Source organism: Bactrocera neohumeralis, chromosome 4 (assembly GCF_024586455.1).
Source record: "Bactrocera neohumeralis isolate Rockhampton chromosome 4, APGP_CSIRO_Bneo_wtdbg2-racon-allhic-juicebox.fasta_v2, whole genome shotgun sequence".
Taxonomy (NCBI): Eukaryota; Metazoa; Arthropoda; class Insecta; order Diptera; family Tephritidae; genus Bactrocera; species Bactrocera neohumeralis.
The window spans coordinates 1,509,589-1,534,781 of NC_065921.1; the positions used below are offsets into that span (position 1 = coordinate 1,509,589).

The window sequence follows — 25,193 nt, forward strand, 5'->3', positions numbered from 1 at the left end:
TGGTCATCACTGGCAACCCGCTTCCCTCACCCGTCGCCTAAATTTGTATATGTACACCACACCACACATACGATCTCTAAATTATTTAGCTACTACCTTTTACTATTGTTGTCGGCCACGCCGACCCGTGCACGTATGCTTCGTTTGTTGTCAGCCGAAATGGCCAACTGTCAGTTAGCTAAATGTTTTGCGAAAGTTTCGCAAGTCTACACACTTGGACAAAGATAAGCAAGTACACTCTCGAACTACCTATAGACGAGCTCAGCACGTTCAATATCTTTGGCGAAAATATTTGCGCCAAATTGCTTTGCTTAACGCGTTCATGGGTGGGGGAATTCGTGACTTCTTCGATAATTACGCTTTTGATTAGAGTATGTGGTATTTGTATGTACAAATTTACTTAGCTTGTTTGACTCTGATTAGTACTGAAGCAGAGTTTGATATATGATTGATGGTACATGGTACAGCATTCAGCGGTCCAACTTAGTACGCATCGAAGCTGTGAGTGCATTAAATCTGAACAACCACTTCATACAACTGCAGCTTCGACTAATTTTTTTTAATTAATTCGATATTAGTTAATTAGCGCAATTTGAGGGGCTGTCGTGGAAATGACATTAGACACGTATCCATTAGGTGGAATATTTACTAGCTCTATCTTTTATTGGCTTATATATCTTCGAAACTTTGAAAATGTAGACATATTTAATAATCAAATATACTCAAACCTGTAATTCTGTTTGTTTGCTCCAGATGTAATATAAATATAAATGCCCTTTCTGTAAGCCATTACATAAATACGTCTTAAAAAAATTTAATAGTTATAATAAGTCATCAAGACCGCAATTGGAAGATTCTCCTAAATGATTTGTAAACCACATTTAATATGTAAAAAGGACAAGAATAACTAAAGCTTATATACAAACAATAAACAAATGTTATGTAGGAGTGAAAACATGCACAAATATTTACTAGATAGTGCGGCGTAGCGCCGACTCACTGTGTCCGAAACTTTCGTTACAGTTTTCAAGAAACCAGTGGCATGCGTACCTGTATATCTTTACCATAGTGGCGTCAAACTCATAATTCAATTTAATGTTTGAAAATTCTTTGGGAAATTGAAACTCTAGCCGGGTGAGTACGTGAGCGCCAGCAAACCTCCCAAAAGGCCATTACCTGGAAAAACACCGTTGCCAATGCGGAGGATTTCATAAAAATTTAAACCTCAATAAATTTTAAGGCACAGCCGGTGGTGGGCTAATGCTCAAAGATGGGAGCGAACGTTATGTACTCAGGGGCCACTCTACATTTGCTTTTGGTCGCCATAAATACTGGTGACTTTTGCCAAATGAATAAATATTTACTTTGTTTTGTACATTTTCCGTATCAATACCATCTGATATGGTGGCACAGCGAACAGGTGCAACAATTCCGCCTCTAGTATACCATCGCATATTTACGGTTATACTAGAAGGACCTTCGTACGTACAGTCAAACGAGCGCCAACGCTGCACAGTTCTATGTATTGGTAAATATGGGTATTAGTGCGACTGTAGTGCGACTTATACGATTTTTGTGGTTTCTATTTAAATTTAAAATTATGGCTACATTTTGAGAGATACATATTTATGTGCACAGAATATTGGAAGGCGTTTGAGTGCATATTTAGGATATTAAATATCTATATTTATGCGTCGATGAATATTTACAACAGCTACTGCGCCATTTGAATCATTTTGAATTTCCATTACTTCGAAATATAAAAATAATTTTTTTATGCGAGCTTTCGGTCAATTGATATTACATGTACCCACACATTTACGATGTGCCTGAATTTTTATATATTGGAGGATAACAGCAATTTCAATCCTTTTTGGTTGCCTTTAGAACATTTAGAATGGATATTTCCAGGGATTTTCTCAACTCTGCCAAGATGAAATGATGATGCTTAAAAAGTTTCAGAATTCCAACTTTTCCTTTATTCAAATCAAAGTCTAGAATAAAAGTCTAGTGTGTAAGTTATTTTTTTTTCAATTTTTAGTAAGGTTAGATATATTAGGTGGTTAATTGTTCTTACCTTTTTTGCATTTTATGTTAACAAAAAACTGCAGTAAATACATGACTTCGTTTTGAATTTTTCGAAATATTAATTAAAAACAAACAAATTCTCAAAGCATATTTGAGAACTATATGTACATATTTGTATTTCTATCCTAAATCAAAAAAATAGTTACACCTTTCTTAAAGATATGTACTTTTAGTATGTGTATATTTACTAGAAAGTCAACTTGATAGCATAAATTAATACATATATTCGTCATATAAATTTCTTCTTCTCTCTCTCTCTTCTTATATACATATATATTATATGAAACTAGGTCCGCGCGTTCCTGCGGCTAAACTATAATAAACTTTTGGAAACAGTATAATTATATAGGGTAGTCGAAAAAGTCTTTTCGTATTTCTAATCAAACTTAGACTTGTTTTTTTTTTTATATTTATAATGAATTTTAATGAACAAAATATGTACCATTTTGGTCGGTCACTTTTTGCCATATTTCCGCTAGAGACACTATTCCATCAGTGTAAAACTTTTCTACCTTTTTGATTAATTTCGAAAAGACTTTTTCGACTACCCAATAGGTAATAGTTTTTCACATTCGTCCCACAGTAAGTATGACGATGTTGGTTCAATGACGTCAAGGTTATCGAAACCTATATTCTATGAATCTTGTGTGTTATTATTATTATTTTTTTTGAAGTAATAAATTATTCAAATGATTTTGCATACATACATATATTTTGAACACTTGCTTATGGTTTGAAATATAATTTTTTTATATTTAACATTTAAATAGATGATTCTAAAGTACCTCCCCACCAATTTTAGCCAAATCGGTTCAGCCGTTATTGAATTATAAATATTGTAACTAGCACGACCTTATATACATATGTACTTGTACATATATATGTATATGTTGATATACAAGTATAAATCACTTTTAATTACACACAAATAAAACACAATATATAAAAAAAAACTCGAGGACCTTTACCAGATCACATATACATATGTACATACTTATGTACATGGTATGTTGATATGTATGTTATGATGAGCCAGTGATGTATTTATTTATATAGATATATGCAATCGATTTCCATTATAAACACAAGCTTACTTTTTCCCTACAGGGAGTTTCCAACTAGGAATTATATTCATATAAAAATGTAACCAAACTAAAGCATTAGAGACCACGCCAGCTATTAAAATTTAGTCGTCAGCATAATTTGAAGCGATCGGCGCATTAAAGAGCCATCAAACAACTATAAACCCATGAGCATACTTAGATACTTATTATGTAATACTTTCTCGCACTCTCCCTGCCAGTACTTAGGCTGTGCAGCGGAATGGCGTACGCGAATGGCGGCTCAAGTTGAGCATAATTTATTTACAATTCTATTCACAGCTCATTTGCATGACTACTACGTAATTCGTACATATGTATGTACGTACAATTTCACATTAATTCACAGATATGCCATCGTACGCGTACTCCCTCACTGGTGGGCCGAGAAAGCGGTCGCTGGCCTGTGGGTTGTTATACTGCGAGTCTTGTTGGAGCTATGAAACTGTAGTACTGTGAGCCCATCATGCAACGTCAACCAAATTGTATTATACTATACTCGTATAAGCATCAGTGCAAGTGGCAGCCGCTGTCATGTCACATTATGACTGAAAAAGTTATCGCACTTTAATGGTAGGTACATGCGGGATATTGTCAGTGCAAGAGCGCAAGAGCGCAATGGCATAATGGTGTTGGTAGCCGCACAATAGTTGACGTTGCAGTGAAATCCACACTGGCTGTCAACACACAGAGTTGTGTGGAGTGTGACCTGATTTACGTAGCCCCAACCACAGTTTGAATGTACGACATTGGTTTGCCGGTCAGTTGGGCAGTTCGTTGCTTGTTTTGTCGGTCTATCACTTGATCGATTGGTTTGTTTTGCTTTGCTTCGACTTTACTTGCTTGGCTGCAGTGTTACTATTCTCTAATTGATAACACAGCGTTATAGCCGTCTAAATATGAACCAATTAGACTTTACAAAGGCAAATAAAAAAATGCATGGGATGAGTTGCTATTTACTAATGAGTTTGAAAACAGAGTCTGCGGAATGTTTCTGTTAAATGAGTTTTTTCTGTCTCTTAATTTTTAAAGTTTTTTTGAATATGGAAATTTCCGTACATATGTATGTATGTAAGTGTTTTTGGAGTCATACTTCCGCGTATCTAAAGCATATCTAAGCAAAATAACATTGCGTTATAAAGATTGATCGATATATGTATGTACTATATATAATAAAAGAATGTAAATAATTACATGTTTGTTAAAGAAACGAAACACACACACTTTGATACAAATCATGGAGCAAATAAGTTGGGACTAATCTACAAATTAGTAGCAAAGCTTAATAACTTAATAATATAAGGTTTTGTAGATTGCAAAAGGCGACAATTCCCCGTTAGTATTGAAACATAATTATAATAATTATGACAACAGAACCAAAATCCACTCAGCAAAAACAATCCCATCAAATTTGATTAAATTAAAGTTCAAAACGGCAATCCTGAACCCTTTCCGCAGCGAAGCGTTCAACAAACTCAAACACATGACTGCCAACAGCTGCTGTTAGTGCCGTAATTGAATAGCCCGAACAGTGTGAAATTCAAAAGCAATATTATATAAACATTTGTACATACATAGGTATGCATATATCAATCCATATGCACATACAAATATGCATGCTTCACATTATATTTAATCACACCAACTTCCATGCAAACAAATGAGTTTCCCCCATAAATATCAGAGACCACATTTCACTTCACACCATTTTAGTTGTAAAGTTATTGTTTTCATTATCGTTCGTCAGCAACTTTTCATTTCATAGGCGCGTAGCTTTTGACTTTGTTGTGCCCAGAATTCTCTTTCCTTATGTGAGTTTTTTGCCACATTCTCTTAACTTTACCAGTTAAGCCTCTGAACTCATTGCACTTACACCGCCTTCATACACACATATGTACATATGTACATGGACAGGAGTGTGTTTGTATGTTTTCATTGTATTCTATAAAGTTTAACTCGGTTTATTTTATCTTATCTTGTTATTGTTTTTAATTTGACTTTTGTTTTGCATTTGCTAAAACAATGCAATGGCTTCCCTCGATTCTCGCTCACTGCAATCATACATACATACACATACAAACATGCAAATGCCTACTAGCTACGTGCATATATAAATTACTATTTTACTTTAGTTGTTGCCAGCTCCATAATTTCCAACACATACCATTGTTTGTTGTTAATGCTTGCTTCTTCTTTTCTACTGTCGCTCCACAAATATTCACTATATTCACTATGCGTCCAATATGGTTATTTGCTATCGGCGAAAATCTGTTGCAGCCCCATTTACTTTGCTACTGTTGTTGCAACATTTAGCAATCACACTATGAAATGAAAATGGAAAACGCCCGCAAATAACAAGTTTTTCCATTTTCTTCGATTGTAAAGTGGAGCGTGTCTTTAATACTTCCAACCATCATTTCGCCTCTTCATCGCTTTGAAACGAACATCCGTGTTCACCAATAAGTTTGCAGATGGGAATTATGTTGAATACAGTGGAGTTGAGTGAGCCAAATGGATATAAAGTGGCGGTAAAAGTTCCATAAATTGTGCCGCCACATGGACTTTTGGCGTGATGCTTCTACAAAAGAGTTTCGCACACTTACAGTTTTGCTCCATTGCAATATATAATATTGGTTGACTTCGTTTCTTCGTTTCGCCGTTTCCCCGTTTCCCCGCTTGCCATCTTTGCGCGCTGCATACAAAGTTCTTGTCAAAAAATTTATGTGTAAAAACAACAACATAGTTACTGGCGTTCCTAAATAAAAGCGGCAGCGGCAAATTATTGTCTAAAATCTTTTGTGACGCATACCTAAATAAAAGTGGCTGAAACACTGTGGGTTGAAAAATCCGATTTTGACAGCCCGTTAAGAAATAATTTTTGGAATTTTCCTTAAATTAAAATAACAATAAAACTTTGCATGAATAATGCCGTTGAAGTGTACCATTTTATGACCAAATTTTTCCAAAACGAAACTGTTCAAGCCGAATATGAAGACCCCAATGCCTATAGTTGACTTTTTTCCGAAAATATCGGTCAATGTGTGAGATATATAATTGAAAATCGGAGAGAATCCTTTCTTGACTTTTTACCGTCTATATTGGCCAATGTGTGGGTTATCTCAATGAAATGAGAGAGCGTGTTTGTGCCTAAAATGGATAAAATCGGCGGAAAGTTTGACCTAATAACTAATATCAGGATTATCAAAAAATCGGCTGACTTTATTCCATAAGATTGGTGATGGTATGTGGGGTGCCTTAATGAAACCCAGAGAGCATTTAATTAGTAAGTGGCATTTAAGGTATTGGCTAAAATTGATAAAATCGATTCAGGTTGATTTAGTATTATGTCCGCTTTGATGGTAATCTATTCACGAGTTCGTCGATCAATGAGGTCCAACTTCTTCACTCATTTTTCAATATTGCCAACACCTGGCGGTATGTAGCTGGCTGTGATGCTGGCTAGTTACAAGAGTATAAAGTGTTCAGCTACACCCGAACTCATTCCTTGCTTATCTTTTGAAAATACTTTATTTTATACAATAAATACTTGTTGGTTAACCCTTCTGCACAAATTGAGATTGTACCCCTCATAAACAATTTGTGGGTCAATATGACCCAATACCAAAAACACGTCAGTATGGTAAAATTATAATGGCAAACTCATTTTTTTATTATTCAAACATAAAATTAACAAATTCAAAATTGTTTTCAATAGGAGTCAGTAAAAAATACATCAATTCTGACAATTTATACACATAACTGCCTTTACACTATGTTGTTTGCATATAAATTTCAAGCATTTATCGCAACGAACTGAATGCTTGTTGGAGTTTTTAGTATGTGGACAATAAAAACACCTTTGTCTCTTACCCAAGAAGCATAAAGGAGAATCTTGAGGCTGCACAACCGTGGATAAACTGGGAGTGTCTGCTGCGACTGCTTTCTGGATGTTTTCCACAACTCTTTTAGCAGAAGGGCCATAGGGCATTCGCTTTCGGCGTGCAATGTGCGGTGTTACCAAAGATGTGGCCAAGTCTACTAAAAATAATCGCCGCTTAAAGTTTCTAGCTCTGTTCCATTCGGGATTAAGTTCGGTTCATATAACATATGCGTTATATCCCGAAACATCGACCATATTGGAAAAGAGTGCAACTGGCCATCGTTTCGTTTGGCGTTTACATGTGCACGTTGCTACTAATTAGTCCAGCGCATCAACACCTGCTTTAGTCGCATTATAGTGATGTATTATTTCTGGTTTCTTTTTCTGATCATCTCTAGTCTCTGCCGAATGATGAAGAGTGCTCATTACAACAACGAATTTGTATTTTTTTGGCATGTAGGTCACAACAGTCACATTTTGTGTGAAAAAGAATTCCGAATAATACTCTGGTTTTTTCCTGACGTCAATAGCTTGGAGGGGAAGAAACTTCTTGTTCTTTCTAACTGTTCCTACTACCGTTATTTTACGTCGTAGCCATTCGACAGCCAAATTGTAGGTTGTAAAAAAGTTGTCACACGTGACGGTATAACCTCTCCCCAAATTGCGTGTGAGATTTATAACTACATTTTCACCTAAAGAAAATATTTTTGTATTGTTTGTTTCAATGCTATTTTTCTCATGTTGATAGCTTTTACCTTGGTTCTTTTCTGGCTGAGTATTTCTGGTCCTTCCTAGATAGACATCCATATTCCATGCGTAGTTGGACTTGGAATCGCAAAGAGCCCACATTTTTATGCCATATTTGGCAGGTTTGGAAGGTATGTACTGTCTAAAACAGCATCTTCCACGAAAAGGTACCAGCTGCTCATCGACGGTCACATTTTCATTTGGATTATACATCAGTTTAAGATTTTTGCTCCATTTGTCCCAAATATTTCTTATTGGAGCTAGCTTATCACGTAACCGTCTGACTTGGAAACACCAGCCATGATCTGCAGCCCAAAGTATGCTTCCAGTTCCATTATATCAATGATCTCCCACTTACTTTCATATAACTGCACGCCCTTGAGGTTGGTCATTTCAACAATAATTTGTTTCAGTTCTAGTGAAATGAATAAATCGAAAGCACCTTTTATGCTAGCAACCAAGGAACGTGCGTGTTGTGAAGGGCCTGGTTTATTTGAAAGAATGCCTTCTTGTCGCATTCTGCTGCATTGCATTTGTTGAGGATCTTTATACCAAACAATCGTACCATCTTTTGCAGGAAAACATTCATTATTTCATTGTGTTTCTCTGCTAAGTTGTTGATGTTTGCTGTATGTAGTAGAATACAGTTATCCCAGAGCAAAACAAAATTCACCAACTACATACATACATATGTACATACATAGCATCAAAAAAAATCAGAAAATAAAGTTCAATACCGTTATCACTAGGCACCGCAAAATTCACAAATGAGCACTAGCACGCTTTTTCTCTTTAGTCACATTTGAGCATAAATTTTCTTGGTGGTCAAAATGACCCACAAATTGTATACGCGTATGAAAAGTTTTTAAAAAATTATGTAAACAAACTGGCTCGTCCTGGAAAAAAAATATATACGTACAACTCATTATAAGACTCAGACTGAGGATATCAAAATGGTTTTATAAGCAATTAGCCATCATAAGGCATGGTAATACGCGTTTGTTTCTTAAATTTGGGTCATTTTGACCCAATTTGTGCAGAAGGGTTAACATTAATAAAAGCAGCGAATTTGTCTTTTAAAAATGTTCGAAAAGGTTTATTTAGTTTATTACAACTAACAATAGGAAGTTTTAACAATAACAATGCTGTCTTAAAGTGAATAAAAACTTCTTTAGTTTTTGTGCTGGAAGTAATCCTTAAAAGTTAAAGGTACAGTTGTGACAAGCTGCCGCACCATTTGATGTTCACTGGTTCTACCCTTATGGAAATACATTGTAAAGTACACGATCACAGCGATTACGACAGCTAGTACTATGACCGAACAAAGCATGCCACAAATCATATTTACCGCGGATTGACAGCAACTATATAGAAAAGAAAAAAAGTAAAAATCAATAATTATATTATAAAGAGCTTAATGAAGTACTTGGTATTACTTTTTTTCTGCTATATACTAGTAAGTGGAAAACGATTTTTTCGTGACATAACCATTATTAGCTGGATACACTTCTCACATGCATGTCATCATATCATCATAATCAATCATCAATCATAGTCGGTATACACGAATAGAAGCCCAGGAATAGGATATCTCACGACAATCTGACTGTACGAATCTTAACGAACCAGAATTTAAATCAAAAGAAGCCTCAGCAATATTCGGAAAAAATCTTTGAAGCATCTTCTACATATATTAACATCAATAAGGAAAGATATTTTCTAATTGATATTAGTACTTAATCTTACTCGAACAAAAAAGCGATATTCGATTTTTTTAATTCAAAAAATTTTCTGAAAATCTACTTTGGTGTTTAAGTAAAAGGTTAGGTGGGTTTTAGAGTTTATAAAAAAAATTGTTTAATTTTTTTTTAAATAAAATTGATTTCACAAAAAAATCAAAAGTCCAAAATTATTTCCACGAAGAAAATAAATTAAAATTTGAATTTTTGACAAACTTTGAATGAAAAAAAAGCAGATTATTTGGTCAAATTTATGCCATGTATTTTCTAGAAATCGTGTTCACTTACTTATAAAATTGTGTTTTGGGCTAAAGGCGTTTAACATATGTAATTGCGAAGCGCTGCGCTGACGAGACTTGATGTGTGGAGCTTCTGAAGAGTCTATTAGAGTCTTCGGAGCGATTTGGAGCTTTGGGAGAACATTAGTAATTACATTACCCGGTAATTAAAGCTCTAAGTGCATTTGTTATCTAGCATTGATAGCTTTCACGTCACTTCAGCACTTTGCGCAATTGTCTCTAAGTTTTCACTTGCTCCGTTGCTGATCCTTTGAACGAAATGTTTTAAAAAGTGTTAACCATAATTAAACAACTATTCAATACTTGAAAACATTAGGAACTTGAAAATACCAAAGACAAAATAGTCCTTTGTTTTACTTGTTAGATAATTTTGTTTGCTGGGGATTTCCACTTTTTGGTCTGTTTTAACAAAAAATGAAATTTAATAAACTGAGAAATGCTCAATTAGCTATTTGATTCCACCACAGATCCTTTATGACCCTTGTGCGCATTGAAATGGATTTATTGCTGATAATTGAGATAATTTTGAAATGTTGCCTTATACGGTCTTCCTAACTTTTCTTTGTCTTATATGTTTTGTTAGTATATTATTACACATAATTTCATTCAGTGTACTATGATTTTAATAAAGCAAAACTTACCAACACAAAACTTTTGCTGGACATTTGATACAATCCCATATAACGCTGCACATCTTGACGGTTTGTGTTAAAATAAATCAACGTTATACTAGTAGCCGACAAATAATTTTATTAGGTAGCACTATAAGCTTTTCGTGCACTCTAATTTCTAAACTGCTGCGGTTAATCACTGAACGATGTTTAACGGTCATGTAAATGTTTTCAGGTTTTACCTTTCCGTAAGTTTGGGAAATTCGTTATATCGTTGGCAAACGCAAACCGCAACTGTCGGGTCTCTCGAGTGCTATTTGCTATTTCTTTATTAAATACTCTAACCTGTGCGTGATACAAACGAAGATAGATAACTTCACATGACCAAACAATCGAGAAATGCATGCACTTAGCATTTGTTTTGAATTGGAATCTATATTTGCTGTACCTAAAATGATATAATGCCTATCACCTAAGGGTTAAGTGAGAAGTTTCAATTATCGCACTTTTGTAAGATGCAAACAATCAAGGCAATCGTTGGATGTGACAGATTGAGTTATCAGTGTTATTATACCAACAAATTTTGCATTTGTATATTTGTATATTCGTTGGTATAATAACATATGTGTGCATTGATAAAATAAGTATTTGTTGACCATATGCGTACAGGTTTTGTCCGGAAAGTAATAGGACTAATTTTCTTCCGCCCCGACTATACTTCGAAGCGTGCGCGCACCGACTGGATCCGGTAGAGGGCGTTCCTAGCTAACGAACGAGCGTCTGTTTAGTTGTCTCCGAGCACCTGGAGAATCAGGGGAAACATTTTCGCGCGACGTGTTTTTGTGAGTGGTTCAGATGTACGCGATTAAATTCTGTGACGTTTGATATGATAAAGAAGGCTTCCCCAGATGTTGCTTTAGCAAGAACTGGTGTGTTTCGGTGGCATCAGGCCTTTTTGGAGGGCCGGGAAGAGATCCCTGATGAAGACCGGAAAAATGAGCAAATCCAAAGTGAAAACGATTTCATTGTCTTTTTTTTTTGAAATCAAAGGCAGCGTCCAGCATGAATTTGTTCCTTTTGAACAAACCGTCAACGTGAAAATCCTCAAGAGACTCAAACGAAGGGTCATTCGGGTCCGACAAGACATCGCAGCTGATGGGAAGTTGCACCAAGACAACGCCCCGGCTCACACCGCCTTTCGTTCTACTACTACTACTTTCCGGACAAACCCTGTAATATCACTATCGATCGGCGCAAAAGTACCACATACAGGGGAGAACTGGAGCACTCCACTTGAAATCAATAATTAATGTTGTAGTGGTTATTTTCATAAGCACACACTTTTAGTTTATATAATTCATCAAAAGTACCCAATTTTATGGAATACGAAAAAATAAAATTAATATTACATATTATTACGATCTTGTAATACTATGATAAGCGAATTTATACTTTATTTTTCCCCCAAGACCTCTATAAATTAAATACCCCTTGATGTAAGTTTGTCCTCCAGAACGGTTGTTTTACAAAATCTAAGAAATTTGATTTAAATATTGTAAAATTTTGTTTGCAGATTTATATAGATATACATAAGTGCATATTTAATACATTTTTCCAAAATTTTTTTTATTTTTTTCTAATTTAGGTTTGAAAAAATTACTCGCTCAGCATCCGTCAATATTTCTTGTGGACGGTGACTATGTAAAGGTGAATACTTATCAGCACGCTTCTGAGGACGAAAGCGGATTTGGCGGTCGACGTGATTACATTAAAGAGGCTAAAGACTACTTCAAAAACAAAATGCTGCAGTATGGCGTCGGTGTGGAGGTCCCAGTGCGTAGTCTATTGGGCCATCGTTCGCAAGCGTCACCACAGGTGCGGCATATATCAGGTGCGTAATTAAGTCAGGGAGTTTAGGTGTAAACGATATTTCGACGTCTATGTCCATGTCTCTTTGTGACTTCAGGTCAGCATATAAAGGAATTCACCGAATTTTTGCAAAAGCATACGGACACGTTTAAAGTGGTAGACGATCATGTGATGCTTGTGGGATGCGAAGATATGACCGATTTGCCGGCACAAGAGCGTCTTCATTTGCCGCAGAGTAATATCGATACGAAAGCTACTCAGCAGATGTTGGATTTCTTTGCGCAATGCATCGAGACGAAAGGCCCCATTTTGGTGGATCAACTATTTCATTTATTGACGGCGCGCTTTCCACAAGAGCAATGGTTGCGCATGTTCAAAACGCCCAACGATCTCTCAACCTTTCTTAAGCTCTTCTCTGATTGTTTTCACATACAAGCAAATCTAGTCACACTGCTGCAGAAGCCCAAATTGAGCGACTCCTATATACAGCAAGCGCAAGCGCGTTCGCGCGAACAATACAACTCAATGAACAACAACATTAACAACATGGCCGAGAAGAACCAGTCGCCACCACCGACACAGCCGGCCTTGAGCGCCGTACAACAACGTTTGCAATCGCCAGCATTGCGTAGCTTTGCCAATAACAATAACATAAGCGCTTCATCGCCACAAAGCCCGAATCTAAACAACTTAAGCAACAACAACAATAATTACAGCATTACATCACCGAATTTTAAGCTAAATGCGCCAGTATCCAACATTTCCAGTCCGTCGGCTGCGTCGGTGGCAGAGAATTCGGCGCAGTCACGTTCAGAACCCAACTCGGGCTTTGACAGTTTCATACAGATGACAGACGTACATCTAGACAACCTCTGTGAGCGCAATTGTCCTAGCCCAAACACTTGCTCGTCTTACGGTCAATCTGGCAACAATACTCCAGCGCCTGTGAACGGTCAAAGCAATCTGAATTTACTACAAAACGTCGCCATACCCACACAGGTGCCTACCGAGCGTCCCAACAGTCTTAACCAGACGTTAAAGCAACGTGTTAATAATTTGGTAATACGCACATTGGCCGAGAATTATGAAAAAGACAAACAATCACTGGCTAATCAAGTGGGCAGTGCTCCCGTTGGTTACAACCCACAAAACTCTTCCACGCATTCAAGTCCTGTGCATTCCAATAATATCAACGCCACCAATTCCAATCCCACTGCTACAGTCAACACGAATAATGCACAGCATTCTCCTAGTCACAATTACTTTGTCGGCGACACCTGGAAGATCAAGGTGCTGCAGAACACCACAGTTATTGCGAACGTGAAACATTCCATGTTTGTCACAGAAGCTATGTTGAAGTTTGCGCAGAGCAACCAGAGCATAGTCATATCTTTGGACTGTGAAGGCATCAATTTGGGATTGAAGGGCGAAATCACACTCATCGAGATAGGTACAACTCGTGGGGAAGCTTTCATCTTCGATGTCCGCACATGCCCTGAAATCATCAGCGACGGTGGCCTGAAGACATTGTTAGAGCATGAAAATGTCATCAAAGTCATACATGATTGCCGCAATAATGCTGCGAATTTATACCAGCAATTTGGTATACTCTTGCGTAATGTCTTCGACACGCAGGTAAGAAAATGTCCTAGTAAAAATATCCGCCGCAATAATTTGTACGTGAAGTGTGTTACTTGAATTTCGCATTTATTTTTATAGGCAGCGTATGCTACTGTGCAGTACCAGGAGACAGGCAAACAGGTATACAAGGCGAAATACATCTCATTGAACACACTATGCGAGCAGTACAATGCGCCTATCAATCCAATCAAGGAACAACTCAAGCAGATTTACCGTCGGGATCAAAAGTATTGGTCCAAGCGACCACTATCACGGGATATGCTACTTTATGCGGCCGGTGATGTGTTGGTATTAATAAACGATCAGCTCTATGGCAGCCTAGCAAGGTAGGCATCATGAATTCACATTGATTGTTGGTATTCTAATACATAATGCTTTTATTTTATAGACAAATAAAACCGGAAAATCGACAGTTATTCTCTGAGCTCTGCACCGAACAAATACTAATACAAATCAAACCCAATGAGGTGAAAATACGGAAGAAACAACGTAAAGTAACCACCGAGGTCGCTGATCTCAAACAAAAACTGGAGCAGTCTAACAAAAGTATAGTGCTGTCGAATCGTGAAATTCGCTTATTACGGTAAGCTTGTGGAACACTAGACGTATGCGGTGAAATTTATTTATTTCTATAATATTAGCTACATGGACCTGACTGAGGAGGAAAAAGACCGTCTAAAGCGTAACAACAATAAAGTCGCAAAGAAATTCGAGAAAATGGAATCGGCGGGCAATCAAACTAGGTAAATTATCTAACTATCTAAATAATGAATGATCTTGAATTTTAAATGAAATGAAATTAATATTTTTTAATGTTTATTTTTTCAGAGATCAAAGTGATTCAGAGGATGAGCAAGAACCCATTGAAAATGATAACTTCCCAAGTCTCGACTCAGTGCCATCAGATAACTCATTAACGGGTACATTTTCACCACGCTTCAACTCTGAACCACCCAGCTTGGCTGAGTCAATGCAAATGATGGATGAAATTTTGTCCGATCAGTCAATGGATCGTGTTGTGAAATTGGATAAGCTAGAAGCGATATTGTCAGCTGTTACGCAAATGCCAAATGATCAAGTAAGTGCTAGTGATATGAAGTCTCGACTGAGTTGCCCTGACTTTTCTGTAAAAGGTTAACTCAGACTGAATCGAATTTGCATATAAAGAATGAATAGATTGTTATGTTAATATCTCATTTGTATTTTCGATATTTCCACTTCTTCCAAAAAGCTATTAATGACAATAAAAAGAGAGACAATAAAATAAAAGAAATAAAGACAATTTTTAAGTTTTTGCTGCCACTCCTTAATTTTTATCAAATTAATGCCGTCAAATTGGCTTTAATTTTATCGTTATCTATCACAGATTATAACTTCCAATGCGATACAGGATCAATTGGGCTCCAGCATATCAGCCACCGACAGCGTGCAAATTATACGTGAAAAAGTCAAAAAGTGAGTATTATTTTGAACTGCATTTCGCAGACTTATGTAACAAATTTTGTTTTGCTAATTTTAGTGCTAAAAACTGCAGTTGCAATTGTGAACGTAGCACTACACCAACAATGCGCATAAGTAACAATGAAAAGAAGACTGTGAAGTTGGTCGACGCTGCATCTCAAACTCTTAGCACTGGCGACATCGTCATTACAAAGATATTCTTCCAAGATGAACAAGGAAAACCGAAGGAGAAAGTGTTGACTTCATCCCCAAAACGCCTCGCGGCATCACCGATTACCCAGTCAACAGCGACGGCCACAGCATCATCGTGAACTAAGGACTTCGTAGAGTAATGAGCTCAGCTTTGTTTTACACAAATCATTTGGCAAATGTAAAAATGGCAGCTATGTAAACTAAGTAGTAAAACTATTTTGGGCAATATCTAAACAAACATATCAAAATTAAAGCAGTCATTTCAACGACATGGAAATATACCCAACACACTTGCAATATATACATACACATATGTACATATGTACACATTAAAGTTTTGTTCTAATTGCTAAGCGTAAATTGTTACAAACATTCATCTTCTACTTGTCCGTATGTATTTATATTTTATTATATATTTTATTAGAATTTGTATTATCTTATCAATATTATATTTTCTCTTTTTTAATTAAATGCGTAAAAAGCGCAAAAGTTTATTTAACAGATTTATTTAATTAAGTTTGTTAAATTTCCAAAATGCAAACCATTGATATATAAGTAGGTATTCACCTCAATTTAAAGACTAATTGAGCCATACTTGAAAATTGCTAATTTGTGTACTTTTGAAATGAGTAAAATCTAAGTTTTGTATGCTTAGACCCATTTGTAAATACCTATGATCATAAATATACAGTATCTGCCCGTATAATGGGAAGACCAAGTAATTAAATTTTTTATTATAATGCAAACAATTTAGCTAAAATATGTAATAAATAAAATATATAAACCAGCAATGTTTGGTGAAGGGTTAACGAAACTGAAGAGTAACACTATTGTGCTATCAATCATTTGCTTTTCCAATATAAGAAAATTATAAAATACAAGCGTATTTATTAACCCAAAGTAGTGTTCAACAAGTTAAGCGACATACATACATGTATGTTTGTGCTTATCCGCATATCTTTGCATCTTTTAAACTCGGTTCTCATAGGCAAAATATGAAAATTTGATGTTGATTAACAGATGCGATAGCATAAATACATATAAACGGAAATATGTTGATATAAATATTATATATTTAAAAGAAAATATACTTTATAAGTTTTATGTTCTTCGAAAAAGAAGCAATTACGCGATATGAAACATTTCGAGCTAAGAATTTTATGTGCTGACATGTTGAAAACAAAACACTACTGTAACTCCTATCCAAGGTACATATGTATGTACTACGAGCAATTCGAAAAGCATTGTTTGAAAACATGTTTGCTCGCTTATAAAGATTTTGTTATCTACATAAATAATTGTTGCAATTGCCTTTAATTCTGTTATATTATAAATTAACTAAACTTTCGTAGCAATCACATGTATGTGCAAAATTATATGCTACTCTAAACAATTAAAGACATACTATAATAATATAATATTGTACATGCAATTTTTTATTGTTGCAACATCAAAACAACTAAAGACCCATTTACAAAAAACTTTCCACGCTTTGCGTCACAGTACATACTTAAACAACGAAGCACAGAAAACGTAGGCTATGCCACAATAAAAGCTTCACTTTCAGTGGCTTTCTCTAATAAAAATGGCGACTGTGGTTTGGAAAAGCGTAACAAGATGAGAGTTGCTTGTTGCGTCGAAAATGTTTTATGAGAACGTACACCCATAAAATAATGTAGTACATCGAACTTTTCTGTCGAAACAAATGTCCGACGCAAGGCGAAGCAAAAGTTCTATGTGAATTGGCCATAATAAATCCTATGATAACTGTATATTTGCATATGTATACTTTATACACACTTCTATATTCAAGTCAAGCTTGATTTGGCGATGTGACAAAATGAAATGTTGCAACTCTTTAGGAGTCGGATAAAGGAACTCCAAAATCATACGTATTAATGCTAACATCAGAACTGTAATAAAATATTCAATTATGTTTTTTTTTGTTAGTTTTAGTATTAAAAGTTTATGAAAAGGCTAATTTACGTAATCGCTTTCTTCATAGCCATATTAACTGAGTTACTATAAAAAATGAATTATTGTTACAGATTTAAATTCAAAGCATTTGCAACAAGACAAAATGAAAAACAATGAATATACATATACATATATACAATAATGAAATATATAGTACATATATTAACGTTGCAATTATTGTTATATAATGATGATATTTAATCTTTTATAACAGGCATACTCATCTACATTAACAAAGTACGCATGCAAAATTAATAACTTGCTTCTGTATAATATAATATGCTTATTTGATTTTGGCTCAACGAGTTGTAATCTACATACATATACTAATGTATACATATAAGTATTTAAAGCTTAAGCGATTTTTTCTCAAAAACAAATACATATGTATGCACATTCATGCAGCCGTATGTATGTACTTCATTTTTACCTATACTATATATTTAAACGAACCTATGGACGAAATGTGAATTAAACATATACATATGAATAATGTGAGGATACTGGATAATATTAAACAATTTAATTATACTTACACATATAGTAAAAAAATAAAAAAGCCTATATACTTTGTTTTGATTATATATGAGCTCCTGTTACGGGAGATGAATTCAAGCTCCATTATTGAAACGTTTGCAGTTTTTTTTTTTCATCTCCGTACTCTTTTGGTCTAATTTACTCGAATACTTCTGCCGACATTAATAACGTAATGCGTTCACCTATCGGAGTCAAGTATTCAACTTCAGAGGCAATCTAAACGAAAACACCACAGTTGTGTGAACTTTGTGTGAAAGAATGAAAAAATTAAATCAAACCGATTAGTTTTAATTAATACAATGACGGGAATGTTTTTGGGTGTGATTGCTTATTATTCAATTGAAAGTTTTTTTCGGATTAAATTATTATCGATGATACCGAATTTAAAAACCTCAATTAAAATACAGTTGAGTTGTAAACATTGATAGTTCGAATGGAATGAATATTTGCAACGAATTTTTACTTCGCAGTGAATAATAATCATTGTAATTGGAAGTGACTTTGAATTCCTATTGTTTTTTCTCATTTTATATTTTTATTGTATACTAGAGGACCCGTCCACGCTTCACTGTGGCTGATAATAATACTACTACCATCTATATGATTTCTATTAGTTGGATTATAACTATTAGTTAATGAGATATAGCATTTTTGTGAAGCAACTTGTGATAGTTTACAAAAAAATGGAATAAAGCATTTCGTGTGTTAATAAAGCATTGCTTTTGAATTTGGGCTCAGGGAAATCCACCGATGAAAAGATATATGCTAAGCTTAAAGAGGCGAAAGCTCTGTGCAAAGTGGGTCTCTTGTAAGTTCATAATCCAACAAAAACAAAGAATAACTGATTCTGAGAAGTGTTTGTGTGCTCTTTAAACGTAATAAAACCGAATTTTTGCGCCGGTGTGTGACAATAGAAACATAGCTCCATCATTTCCCACTGAAGTCTAATCGACAGTCATTCTAGTGGACTGCACATGATGAACCGGTCCTCTGGCATGGAAAGACGAAAAAGTCGGCTGGAAGGTTATGACATCAGTCTTTTGGGATGCACGTGGTTATAACATAGGCTATGTTCGTAAATGCATCATGACGCGCATCATGACGATTGCATAACAAACAGAACGTTCAGAAATGCCAATATTGCAGCACTGCAATAATCAAGCGTTCAAAAAGACAACACTTCTATCAGCTGTCACTCATAATTTCTATCAAAAAATTGTTTACTGCATTTAACTACGATGTCTGACGAAAATAAGTGCAAAACTGTTTTATTTTAATTTTTGTATTGAAATTTCGTTAAATTATGTTAATAATAATTGTATAAATTATTATTTTTAAATTTTTAGTGAAAATCTCAGTAATGCGGAGACACAGTTATTGCGGTACGGTAGAATATGGAGGACGAGTTTAAATCGGGTAGAAGGAAAAAAATGTATTGTGGAAGAAAGTTGTGACCGTAGTTAAAAATGTAAATGAAAACAATAAAAATTAAAATGAAGTTCATCAGAAAAAGTAATAAAAAAATTATTCAAATAAAGGAAGGTGAGGTAAAGTAAATTTTTTATGATGAAAACATAGTGGTAAAATAGTTTCTTCTATCGATTCCATTGATATCATCTGAATCAACGGGTGCATCTTGAATTCCTTCGATTTCATTGTTGGTTTCCATATCGGCATGTGTTATTGCATCGTTAATATGTTCAGAATAACCTCCCTTATTTATGATAAAATTGTGTAAGATAGCACAAGCGAGTTTTACATTAGATGTGGCTTTAATGCTCGAAGCTTCAATATAATTTAAAATTTTAAACTGTTTCTTAAAAATCCCGAAAGTTTGTTCTATAAATACTTTGTCTTTTAAAAGACAAACATTTGTACCTACAAATTTTTTTTTTGACTTCAATACCCTTCTTTTTCTTAAATTTAAAGAAAATCTATCATTTCTTTGTTCACAAATTTCGTCTAGTGTTAGATTCAGCAAAATTTCCATTTTAGTATTATACGCGTTCAAAAATGCAAACAAATGTATCTGCAAATTGTCAAAAATTGTATAAGAAGTATCAAACGTCAAACTTGCAGTGTTGCTACTGTTGCTTATGCTGCAAGTCATGATGCATTTACGAACATAGCCATACTCAACGACTGATTACTGAGCCAGTCATAATCTATTTCACAGCGTATTTGGTTGCAGTTCTTTTCTACTATTCCAAATACTTAGCAATTTTATTTTTTTGAGGAAGAATCTGTTTAAAATTGTACGCATATATTCAAATATTCCTACAAACACGAATTTTGAACAAATGCTTATGATTTGAAATATAATTTTTGTATTTATGAGTTGTATTAAATTTTGACATAAAGAGATTAAAGGTATCCTATGTCTTTACCCTGGTTATAAGCTACTTCCCCACCAATTTTCAGCCAAATCGGTTGAGCCGTTCTTTAGTTATAAATGGTGTAACTAAAAACAACTTTCTTTTATATATATATGTAGATGTAAATAAAACTCCAAGATAGATTTGTTAAAATCACTTATGCTTTTTTAATTTTCTTTTTAAAAAGTAACAAGTAACTCTATAAACCTTACAAAAGGAAATGAATACGGCATCAACCGTGCCATGTTTATGGTCACAAGCATCGTCAGCTTGATGATAACAATAATGCTTATACATATATGCAAATGGAGTTTCTTTAATAATGGTATATTTATCATAAGTATAAAAAACTATTAACAACACAATTAGGCATTACAATATTTTTTGCTTGCCAATCGGAACATTCTTACGCATACAAAGACACAAGTCAACGCTTAATTTTTTCTCTACATCTGATATTTATATTAATTACAATTTAATTCACAGAATACATCATTGTAAAATGGTAGTAAAACAACAATTTCCCTTCTTTCTTCTTACAAAACACAGTTATGGTTTTTTTAATTGTTTTATACATTTCACAAATTTTTATACTCTTGCAACATTGTTGCAGCTGCTGTTCACCAAAGGGTTGTACGTATCACCAAAAACTAAACGAGATAGATAAAGAGTTATATTTATAAATGATCAGGATGACGTGACGAGCTGAAATCAGAGTGACTGTCTGTCCGTCCGTCCGTGCGTGCAAGCTGTTGAGAAAAAATTGATATATCTTACTGAAACTTGGTTCCTTAGCAAAACAAAAGTACGAGTTTGAAGATGGGCGTAATCGGAGTACCTCCACCCCCACAAAACGAAATTCCAGGTTCGGTCAATATGTGAGATATATAGTAGCATGTCTGTATGCTACAAATGGGTTGAATCGAGTCAATACTTCCCTTAGCCCCCACATACCTAATAAGAGGTTTTCGAACTCCCGGGTGACTTTATATTGCATACATACATATGTATGTACATACATATGTATATCGGCCAATATCTTAATAAAATCGAGAGGGTGTATTTTTCTTACAATGTACACATGTTTGTTTAGAATGAATAAAATCGGGTGAAAACTCGCCCTAGATCCCGTATAACTAACATGCTTATGTACTTGAAGGTACTTTTTTAGGTCTGTGATCTTTGATAGTTGCAAGAGTATAAAATGTTCGGTTATATCCGAACATAGCTATTCCTTACTTGTTAAAATATGTTTCCCTTTATCTAAATTATGATTTTTACTTTGATAATAACAGTCCTTTATTTTATTTTTAACTCTAAAAGCTTTTGGTCAATTTTTTGATTTCTTTGTAGTTTGCCTTAAAATAATTGCTTCTTATTTATATATCTCTTTATGTAGGTGTATCAATGTGTGTACATTTTCACATTTGCATATTTATGTGTGTTTCAAAGGGCTAGATGCTTTTCATTGTTTTCGGCGCAGTGACGCAGTGATGTGTTTACATTTTAATCTTGACCAAAGACTAACTGTGTTAGTGTTCCCTTCTCTCGCATATATTTACTGAAATTTAATTGGTTTAATTTTTGGTTAATAATTTGTTTTCCTTAATATAATATTAGTGCTTTGTATGTGTTTCCAGCATTTAAAATTTCCATGTATATGTATATGTGTATTGATGTATGTATGTGTATATTTATATAATTAATCATAAGAAATATGTTTGTTTTCCTCTCTCTATTGGTGTGTGTATGTGTTTGTATGCTTAATCACAATGAGATCATGTCATATAGCGCATTATTTCACGCAACGCGTAAAGCAGTTCGGCCTGGTTGCGGGCCTCCATTATCATCAGATTAACATGGACCTGCAGATAGATAAAATTATTTGAATGGTAATGAATATACTGTAAATAATGATATATGTATGTATGTTATAAATCATAAAATATATGTCCATAATCCAACGATGAATTCCGATCGGATCGACCCTAGCGCACTTACGTCTTTTTATTATTCCACAACCGTTAATTTAATGAAATATTATGACTTTAAATACATTTTGAATATTTTCTCACCTTTTCACTGTCTTGCAGTTCGACAAGTATACTGTCATAGTCCTTTGTGGTAATCCTTTCTGGGAAGCAGCAGGCTGTTTTTATGAACATTTTTAAAGGCCGATCCAATAACTGTTAATTAGTTTATAAAAAAAAATATTATCTAAGCTGAAATTAACTTGAAAACATGTGTACGCGTATAAAGTACAACCATGAATACACAATTACGTAATAGTAGTTACATGCGATAATTTTGAACTTTCTTTCGGTGCAATCATATATTTGTATTTATTTATTTGTGTGCGTGTGTTTGGTGAATCCATTTAAATTTTTGCTAAACTCTAAGTAACCCGTTTGGAAGACAATAAAAAAAAATTTCAAGAAGCAGTTAAATTCAATTATTAACTCAGTTAAACAAATAAAAGCTGAAAAGAGATATTGTTTATACACACTGTTATCGAACGGCAGCTGAACGCGCGCAATTACAGAGGAGTCATAGGGGTGTAGTTAGTAACATACATATATACATACATACGTGAAAACAAACAAAGTATCTCGGCAAATACATTAAAACCTAACTGATTTTGTTTAATTCCTCAATCTGTTAAATTCTTAAAATCATTCGAATATTTTTCTTCGGTTAATAGCTCGCCAATTTCTTACAAACAAATCGCAATACCATTGCGTGCGATTAAAAGCAGATGCTCCACCAACACCGTGCAAACCAAGCACTGCACACATACACACATAAAACATTAAATTTGTTGCATTTGTATTGTAGAACGGAAAAAAAGTTCGGATACACACGTACGCATTTATTCACCTGATTCACTTCACCGTAATCGTAATCGTCATGGCGTATACCGTAGATGCACTGAATGTAATTCCATATGGCCCGACGGAATTTCGACGTGTCCACATTGCGGTAGCCGCCCATGGTGAAGTACGTCAGATTGTAGGCGGCACGAAATTTTTGATCCAAAAGAGTACCAACATCGCTGTACAGACTGTGGCGAAGAATAAAATTTCGATTTTTGCTTAGAACGAGTTAAGAATCTTGACGCATGCATGTCTTACCCATTTACCAACGAATAGCCGTGATCGTCCCACGAGTAGTCTTGAACACGGAAGGTGGAGGGTATATTTTCGGCACCACGACGCGCAAAATCCTGATATGTGAAGGTGGGATCCTCGATGTAGTGTGAGATGATTGGCGGTACTTCGATGGCGGCTTCGAGAGCGGCTGCAGGTAATTCGGCGGTTTGCATCTCAACGCTCTTAAAACGGTTACTCAGTTCTGCTTCGCTGCACTCGTCATGTTTTTGTGAGAGCACTTTCATGCGTTCAACCAGCGCCTCTACCGGCACATTTGGTTGGGGCGAGCCGGAAGCTGTTTTAAATTAAATTGAAAATATGAGCTATGTTCATATGGATAAGCCGCCTTACTTATGCTTACGAGTATGTTTAGCGACGCCATTGCTGGTTGCGCCATGTGTGGTGATGTCAGTGGGCATAGATGGGCTGCCGCTTATATTTGGCACGTTATTATTATTATACATCTGATGATTACTATGGTCTAGAACGTTGTTGTTGTTGTTGATTGTTATCTCACTTAGGACCGCCTTTGGTTGTTGTGGTATTTGTTGTTGCAACGGTGGCAGCGGTAGGTTCGTCGACAATTGCTGCTGGGCGGCGGACAATAGTGCCGGAGCAGTCTTTAATTTAGGACTAGACAGACCATCCAGTTTTTGTGTGAGACCGCAGGAGAATACAAATGAAGATAGCGAATGAAAATGCGAGAGCAGAACCATTGCATGCACCACTTCGGACAGCGACCAGCTGTTTTTGCCTTTCGTTAGACCCTGCGGAGGAATCAACGTTAAAGTTACATTGAGATTTACTGTGAGGCATGCCCTCTACCGCGCGAAATTCAAACTCACCTCGATGTGTTCTTTGCGTAGGAGCCACGGTCGATGGGCTAGTATTTTATTTATATCATATATGGCACGTAATTTTGATGGGATATAATCTAAGCCATTCAGCCACTCGGCCTTGCCGCCCTGATTGATGAACTTCTTCTCGTACATTTTCACAAGGTATGGGCATTGATGCCGGGCTGCAGCCTAGAAAAAAAGAGGAATAACGGTTTATATTTTATTTAATATTAACAATGAACACAATTGATTGATCAATGACAGCTACATACATACATATGTATATCATATAGTAGTCCGATCTGAACAATTTGTTCGAAGGTCATAGCGTTGTCTTGGACAATAATCTATGTCAAATAAGATATCGTGTTCAATAAAAAAATGTTTACCATGCTACAAGGACTTGAGTTTGATTTGATAGTTTGTATGATTCCGACAATTGAGCAGTTTCTTGTGGAAAAAGGCCACTGGTCAGTTATATTAGGCTGTCAAAAAAGTCTTGCGGTATTTTCGCTAGTTGTCGCTGAAAGCGCGTAGTTCTAGTTTTATTCGTCACATCGGGTCATGCTATATCTTTTTGGAAAGCTCATTTCACGCGCTAACACGTGTTTGATTGATTGTCGTTTCTTTTAAGTCGTTCGTGAGTTATAGCGTCGCAAACATGGAGCAAAATAAAGAGAAAATACGGC

At 35.2% G+C, this 25,193-nt stretch overlaps 2 protein-coding genes and 1 long non-coding RNA gene across 11 annotated transcripts in view; 1 reads left to right on the top strand and 2 right to left on the bottom strand.

Annotated features, from left to right (window-relative positions):
- Positions 1 to 18,168, top strand: part of LOC126757666 (uncharacterized protein MAL13P1.304) — a 31,467-nt gene extending 13,299 nt beyond the window's left edge. For both annotated transcript variants that reach the window (XM_050471753.1, XM_050471754.1), the window contains exons 3-10: positions 12,110 to 12,355; positions 12,431 to 13,968; positions 14,053 to 14,300; positions 14,363 to 14,557; positions 14,616 to 14,717; positions 14,803 to 15,052; positions 15,341 to 15,429; positions 15,494 to 18,168. In XM_050471753.1, coding sequence (XP_050327710.1) covers positions 12,110 to 12,355; positions 12,431 to 13,968; positions 14,053 to 14,300; positions 14,363 to 14,557; positions 14,616 to 14,717; positions 14,803 to 15,052; positions 15,341 to 15,429; positions 15,494 to 15,746 — 2,921 coding nt within the window. In that variant the 3' untranslated portion in view covers positions 15,747 to 18,168. The remainder of the gene's footprint in view (positions 1 to 12,109; positions 12,356 to 12,430; positions 13,969 to 14,052; positions 14,301 to 14,362; positions 14,558 to 14,615; positions 14,718 to 14,802; positions 15,053 to 15,340; positions 15,430 to 15,493) is intronic.
- On the bottom strand, positions 9,101 to 10,549 carry LOC126757667 (uncharacterized). Of its 2 annotated transcripts, none has more exons than XR_007666762.1 (3): positions 10,495 to 10,549; positions 9,252 to 9,431; positions 9,101 to 9,179 (listed from the first exon to the last, which is right to left on the bottom strand). It is a non-coding gene; the product is annotated as an uncharacterized LOC126757667 (long non-coding RNA). The 2 variants fall into 2 exon arrangements; XR_007666761.1 differs by lacking the exon at positions 10,495 to 10,549 and adding an exon at positions 9,843 to 10,472.
- A 2,487-nt stretch (positions 18,169 to 20,655) lies between the features above and the next one.
- Positions 20,656 to 25,193, bottom strand: part of LOC126757670 (sestrin homolog) — a 71,219-nt gene continuing 66,681 nt past the window's right edge. For 6 of the 7 annotated variants that reach the window (XM_050471758.1, XM_050471759.1, XM_050471761.1 and 3 more), the window contains 6 exons: positions 24,511 to 24,693; positions 24,027 to 24,432; positions 23,648 to 23,960; positions 23,382 to 23,577; positions 22,592 to 22,702; positions 20,656 to 22,381 (listed from right to left, as the gene is read on the bottom strand). In XM_050471758.1, the coding sequence (XP_050327715.1) occupies positions 22,295 to 22,381; positions 22,592 to 22,702; positions 23,382 to 23,577; positions 23,648 to 23,960; positions 24,027 to 24,432; positions 24,511 to 24,693 (1,296 nt within the window). In that variant the 3' untranslated portion in view covers positions 20,656 to 22,294. The remainder of the gene's footprint in view (positions 22,382 to 22,591; positions 22,703 to 23,381; positions 23,578 to 23,647; positions 23,961 to 24,026; positions 24,433 to 24,510; positions 24,694 to 25,193) is intronic. The other variant, XM_050471756.1, reaches the window with a different exon arrangement.